The sequence below is a fragment of the Antrostomus carolinensis genome, unplaced genomic scaffold (assembly GCF_000700745.2).
Source record: "Antrostomus carolinensis isolate BGI_N321 unplaced genomic scaffold, ASM70074v2 scaffold29534, whole genome shotgun sequence".
In the NCBI taxonomy this organism is placed as follows: domain Eukaryota; kingdom Metazoa; phylum Chordata; class Aves; order Caprimulgiformes; family Caprimulgidae; genus Antrostomus; species Antrostomus carolinensis.
Genome location: NW_010313286.1, coordinates 8,905 through 15,394, shown reverse-complemented (window position 1 = coordinate 15,394; position 6,490 = coordinate 8,905). Strand labels below are relative to the sequence as shown.

The following is a 6,490-nucleotide window of genomic DNA, read 5'->3' as shown; positions in this document are numbered from 1 at the left end:
CCCGCCCCAACCCCAGCATGGCATAGCCCTTTGCCCAGCTCCGGCAGAGCTGCTGGCTGGAAGCCCAGGCTGAGATGGTGGGACAGGCTTTGCCAAAACAAGAAATGGGGTGAAAATTGGTGGGTTTGTGATTTCTCTAGTTCAAAATTGAAACACTATTTGGGCACCGTGTTCCCCAAACCCCTCAGAGATGCTGCAGCACCATCCCACTCCTCTCCATCCTTCTGTCCCATCCCAGGGACATCTCTGCCACCCACCTCCCTGCTCTCCCTCACATAAGGGTCCTCATCACAGGGACATCTCTGTCACCCAACTCCCTGTCCTCCATCCCCAAGGGTCCCCATCATGGGGACACCTCTGTCACCCAACTCCCTGCTCTCCATCACATAAGGGTCCTCATCACAGGGACATCTCTGTCACCCAACTCCCTGTCCTCCATCCCCAAGGGTCCCCATCATGGGGACACCTCTGTCACCCAACTCCCTGCTCTCCATCACATAAGGGTCCTCATCACAGGGACATCTCTGTCACCCAACTCCCTGTCCTCCATCCCCAAGGGTCCCCATCATGGGGACACCTCTGTCACCCAACTCCCTGCTCTCCATCACATAAGGGTCCTCATCACAGGGATATCTCTGTCACCCAACTCCCTGTCCTCTACTCTGCAAGGGGGCCACTGGCAGTGGGGACAGGGGTCCCAGGCTGCCCCTACCTGCTGGGGGATTTGGAGCCGCTGTCGTCGGAGGAGAGCGAGGTGCTGTGGGAGCTGCAGGAGCTGCGCCGGTGCGAGCGCCAGGCTGGGGACTCGCTGCGGGACCTGTGGAGAAGGTGGCCGAGGTGGCCAAGGGACAGGCTGAGCCACCGCAGGGAGCACACAGGGGGACACATCACCCTGCTGCCCTCGCCATCCCGGCCCCTCACCTCTTGCGCTCTTTGCTTTTCTCTTTCCGTTTGTTCTTGGGGCTTCGGGACCTGTGGGAAGAGCCAAAAGCTGCAGAGATGGGAGCAGGAGCAGCACCTACAGGGCCTTCCCTGCTCCCCACCCGCTGTGGGGAGGCTGGAGGAGGAGCTGTCACAGAATCATGGAACATTGTGAGTTGGACCCACAAGGATCATCAGTCCAACTCCTGTCCCTGCACAGGACAATCCCAACATTCACACCATGTCCCTGAGGGCCTTGGCCAAATGCTGCTGGAATCTTGTCAGGCTTGGTGCCATGAGCACCTCCCTGGGGAGCCTGTTCCAGTGTTCCACCACCCTCTGCCTCAAGAACCTTTTCCCTCATGGCCAACCTTACCCTCCCCTGCCACGTCTTCCTGCCATTTCCTCTGCTCCTATCCGATGGGAAGGACCTGCCCGGAGCTGGGCTCCATCGAGCTTCACACCACAGTGGAGATCCCAGTTAACTTTGGGGGGACTGTGGGGGTCCACTCAGCATCCACAGGGCTTGGGCCTGTTGTTCCCCCCTGCTTGCCTTGCCCTGCATTGGCCTTCTTTGGTTTTTACTTCTTTCACCCTAAAATAGTGTTGCTGGCAAAGGACATCTGCAGAGCAGGGCAACAGCCAGGGTTTACCCTGGCCACAGCTGCTCAGCATCACCCTTTCTCCCCCAGGGGACGTTTGGGGCCATGTGGGACCCTGCAGTCACCCAGAGTGGCCCTGTGTCACCTCCAAGGATGGGCGATGCCCAGCGGTGTCTGGCCATGGGGTGAGGTGGGGCGGTCACCAAGCAAGGGACAGATGGACAGACAGCCACTCTCACACCCACCGTGCCCAATGGGTCTGTCCCCGTGGGCAGAGGGGATGGGGACAGCGGGAGGGCAGGGGACAGGGGATCCCTGACGAGGGAAGCTGGCAGCCAGCGGTGATGGCACTGGGGTGGCTCCCAGCAGCCATCGCTCTCACCTGTGTCTTCTCTTCTTCCGTGACCCCGACTCAGACCTGAGGGATAAAGAGGAGGCAGAGATGAAGGAGACACGCTGAGCCAGCCAGGGGGGGAAGTGAAGGTTGGGCAGCCCCAGGGGATGGGAACCAGGGCAGAGAGGTGACCCCAAGATGGGCTGCTGGATGGGGCACGTGACAGCTGCTGTGAGGAGGTGATGGCCCCATAAAGAGCCACCACCATCCATCCCTGCCCATGCCTCCATCCTAACCCAGCCCAAGGGGCCTGAGTAGCCACCAACCAGCCCTGCTGTCCCCAGCCACCTCCACTGTCCCCAACCCAACGTGGTATCCATCCTACCTGTCACGTCTGTGTTTCTTTCCAGTCTTCTTTTTCTTTTCCTTGCGGATGGGTGACGAGCTGTCACAGCTGGGAGGGTGGAAAGTGGGTGCCCTTGAAGGGAGAGCAAGGGACCCCCCCATGGCCCACAGGAGGTCCATCCCACTGCCCCCCAACATCCTGCTTCCCCTGGGCCACCCATGGGATGGATGAACATCACACAGAAGCAATTTCCTGGGGGGATTTGGGGTAGGGGATAGCACGGGGCTTTTAGGAGAAGGGCTCTGGCTGCCTTTGGTCCTGGAGCACCCAAATCCTGCTGTGTCTCATTGCCACCTCGTGGGCTCCACAGCCTCCAGCAGGATGTGGAATTCCCACTGGGATTTCAGAGGGGGACAGTGGATGGTGGAGATCAGCTCGTGCCTGGTGACCTTGCATGCCCAGCTGGGACCCAGCCCACCCATCCCGGCGGGCACTCACCTGCGCTCCGAGCCAGGTTTCCTCTTTTTGCTGCCATGGGGAAGGCAGAGAAGAAAGGGACATTAGGGACATTGGGGACAGCATCCTGCCCAGGCTGCCAGTGCTAATCAGGGAGGGGACCAGCCAGATCCTTCAAGGAGCCAAATCCTGCCTGGTGTTGTGCCCTGTGGCAGCCAGCTCCTTCCCAGCACAGACTGGGCAAGGTCCCACCAGTGCATGCGGTTGGGTGGGCTGGTGGAGCATCCCACAGCACTGTGCGTGTGTGTGACACGTGGGTGCACATTTAGGGGTGCACCGTCCCCCAGAATGGGGGGGACTTGCCCCACCAGAGGCTGAGGAAAGGCTGAGCTGGGAGGAGAGCTGCACTCCCAGGAGAGGGGACAGCACAGGGACAGCTGGGGACTCACCGGCTCCGGCGGTGACCCGATTTCTTTTTCTTTTTCTTCTTTGGTGGAGGAGAGGTGGAGCTGCTCGAGCGTCTTTTCAACCTGTGGAAGAAAGCAGACAGGGCTGGGGGAAGAAGGGACAGCCCCTTGGCCTCTGTGTCCCCTGACATGGACACCGTATGGTGGCTCTTCATGGAGCCATCACCCCCACAGCCCAAAATCCCCTGTGTGGGTCTGGTCGGACCTGTACTCGCGGTGGCCGCTGTCCTGGCGGTAGCACTCAGCCGAGCAGTCGCACTGCAGCAGGCAGCCCTCCTCGTAGTCAGGGTACTCCACCGCGTACTCCTCCCCATCCGTCCCGTGGTGGTTTTCTATCACGCTGACGAAGAAGGAAGCACAGGATTAATTTGGGGCTCCCTGTTCCTTGTTCCCCACTGGAGTAGCTGGAGGGAAGCCTGGGGGAGCTCCAGTGCAGCTACAGGAGGTGGGGGACATCCCCTCTGCCATAGCATCCCCAGGGGACCTTGGTCACATCCCTTGAGGTCCACAGAGAGCAAAGCCCCATGGTGGGGTCTTCTTGAGGTCTTCCTGGGGGTGCTGTCCCTGCAGAAATCCCCATTGAGCTGGCACAGGGACACCGTGGAGCTCAGGTCACCAATCCCTTGTGGGGTCCAGCCTCAGGGACCCTTTTGGTGTTTCCCAAGTGCTGGGGCTGAGCACGGGGCTGGGGTCAGCCCAGGTAGGTGGTGGGGTTGGATGAGGGCAAGAGGGGTCAGCAGGAGGCTTGGGGAATTCAGGTGATTATCTGCCCACGGGTGGGAGCTGCCCAGGATGATCTGGGTGTTGGGGCCAGCACCCCAGCATGTCACCGGCTCCACACCAGAGCTTCAGGCAGGTGATGGGTGATATCCCCCCTGGCCAAATGAGATGGGGTGGGGGGATATCAGGCCTGGAGCCATCAGGGTCTCCTCTACCTCCTGAGTGACTTCATCAGCATTAATTTTTCCCGCTGCCATGGAAACCGGTCGGAGGTTGCCATTGACTACCAGGACTACGGGCAGGGCTTGGCAGAGACCTGGCAGCTGGACTGGGCAGGCAGGAGGGACCCAGGAGTCACTGCTGCCCTCCACCTCCCTGGACCTCTTCTGCCATCAGCCCCAGGAGCAGCAGCAAACCCCACTAGGAGCTCTTCCTTTGTTCTTGGGAGATGTAGGACATCTCACCCCAGGAGGGATGTGGTCATCCAGGTGCTCTGGAGGGAACCATAACAGATGGGGCCATGCCTGGAGAGTGCCCAGCATCACACCAGCCTGGGCACTTGCTTCCCAAGGGAGATTTGTCCTTGGAAACCCCATATAGGCTCCTCCACCCTTCCCAGCCTGGAGGTGTGTGGCCAGGAATGCTGGTGGAGAAGCACAGTCCCCACAGCACCCGTCCCTTGGCAGCCTGGTCAGCGCCTCCGGCTGAGCGAAGGGATGATCCCAGCCCCAGATGGCAGATCCGAGAGCGGCACGTGTTGGCATCGTGGCCACAGGCAGGCTCGGGGCTGGTTAACCCAATTAAAAATCGTTTGGACCAGAACTACAAGCGAGACATCCTCCTCCTGACCACGGATGATCACTCAAGCGGCTCTCGGGCTCCCTTCTGCTCCACAACCATGACTTTTTGGGTCCTATCCAAGTGTCTCCTGCTTTGGCCATGTCCCCAGGGCAGGAACAGCCTTTCAATCACCCACCAAGCATGGGAAGGGGTAGAAAAGAGGCAAAGAGAGGAGCAAGCAGGGATAACTCCCTGTTGGACTCTCTGCTCCGTGAGCGGGCAGTGCTCCATGCCAGAGCCTGCTGCCAACATCTCACCCATTAGCTGTGCTCAGCAGCTCAAGACGAGCTTCTGCTGCCCCAATTATCCCTCCTTGCCCGGCACACGCTTGCATTTGTTTGCAATCCCACCAGCCTGTCCATCAAGCAGTGACTCCCTGGGGACCAAGCTGTATCTTCAGGCACAGAGATGGGAGCTGGAAGAGCACAGAGAGCAAGCCAGGGACCCAGGTGGTCACAGCTCTGCTCGCTGCCTCAGTTTCCCCTAGGGAGTTTTGCAGATGATGTACAGCATTCACATCTGCTTTAAAACAAGACCAGCTGGTTCAGACTCATAGTCCTGGCAGCCGAAAACTGAGTTGTAAAAGTCCAAAGAGGTGCTGGAGCAGGACCAGCCCATGAGATGTTTTGTTGAGCACTCTCTCAGCCACTCCAAAGGCTGTGGCTCTTTATTTAAAGTTTATTTAACTCCCTTGTCCAGCCTCTTCAACCAGCACAGACCTTTCACACCCAGGACATCCTTTGGCAGGGACTTTGGCAGCTCAGTTTCCTGCTGTTTGAACAACCACCTCCTTTGGACCCAGCTCTACTGGCTTCCTCCAAACGCCTCCAGCTTTGCTCTCCTCCGAGCAATCCTTTGCTTTGAGACTGCTCCTTCCAGCTCAGCATTATTATTTATAGCCCCTGAGCTAATCTTTCATGATTACCCTTCGCTTGGCAAAAGCAAGCCCACAAAGGTGACAACAGCCAGGGCTGCCTGGGTAACCTTAACGCACCTTCGGCATCCCTATGACGCTCGTTAAGCGTCAGCCCTAATGAGCTTGCCCTGGAAGATGCCCTGGAGGTGCTTCATGCACCCACGGGCAAAGGCTACTTGTTAACATGTCCAGGTTGATACTTGGTGACCCAAGCAGCTTTGTTTTCCCTACCCCTTGTTTTTTCCTGCCTGGAGAAGGACCCTGAATGTTGCCCCAGGGCCATGTGCCCCATCCTGGGCTGGGGACAGCCAAGCCATGTCCCTCCCTGCCTGGTGTACCCCAGGAAAGCTCTCCCCCACTGTCACGGCTTCCCTGCCTCCCCCCTCGTCCTGATTTCCTGCCCCTAATGAAGCATTAATATTCAGTGAACCTGCAGCATCTATTCCTGTCCCCAGTGACCTGGTTTCCAGGCTGATGGATGGTGCACGCCGGGCCAGCCACGCTGCCTGCGCCATTAAGCATCATGCAGATAAATCATCATCCAGGCAGGGCAGACCCTCGCGAGGCTGAGGTGCAAGTGGCACGTTCCCAACAGGAGCTGAGCTGCTTTGGACACCTACCCTGAGCTCCAACCCCCCCCAGACAGAAGCAGCCCCCAGGGAGCAGGCAGCATGAGGAGTGATTAGGAGGCAGAGGTGTGGGGCAGGAGCTCCTTGGAGAAGCTTCTTCTCTGTGGCTCCTTAGGGTCACACCAGCCTGATGGACACAGGCTCTGGGTCTACCAGAAGCAGGCTCAAGCCCTGCCTATCCAGCCTGGGCCCCTCGCAACAGAAATTATTACTATTATTAATGATTATTATTGGTAACACTAATATTTCTAGAGTTACA

The 6,490-nt window shown here is 58.6% G+C and overlaps 1 protein-coding gene across 1 annotated transcript in view; it reads right to left on the bottom strand.

Annotated features, from left to right (window-relative positions):
• Window positions 1-712: 712 nt before the first annotated feature.
• Window positions 713-6,490, bottom strand: part of LOC104524441 (serine/arginine repetitive matrix protein 3-like) — a gene marked incomplete at both ends in the record, with an annotated part of 10,344 nt that continues 4,566 nt past the window's right edge. The window contains 7 exons of the mRNA XM_010167318.1: window positions 713-817; window positions 922-972; window positions 1,906-1,941; window positions 2,243-2,311; window positions 2,702-2,731; window positions 3,109-3,189; window positions 3,332-3,466. Coding sequence (XP_010165620.1) covers window positions 713-817; window positions 922-972; window positions 1,906-1,941; window positions 2,243-2,311; window positions 2,702-2,731; window positions 3,109-3,189; window positions 3,332-3,466 — 507 coding nt within the window. The remainder of the gene's footprint in view (window positions 818-921; window positions 973-1,905; window positions 1,942-2,242; window positions 2,312-2,701; window positions 2,732-3,108; window positions 3,190-3,331; window positions 3,467-6,490) is intronic.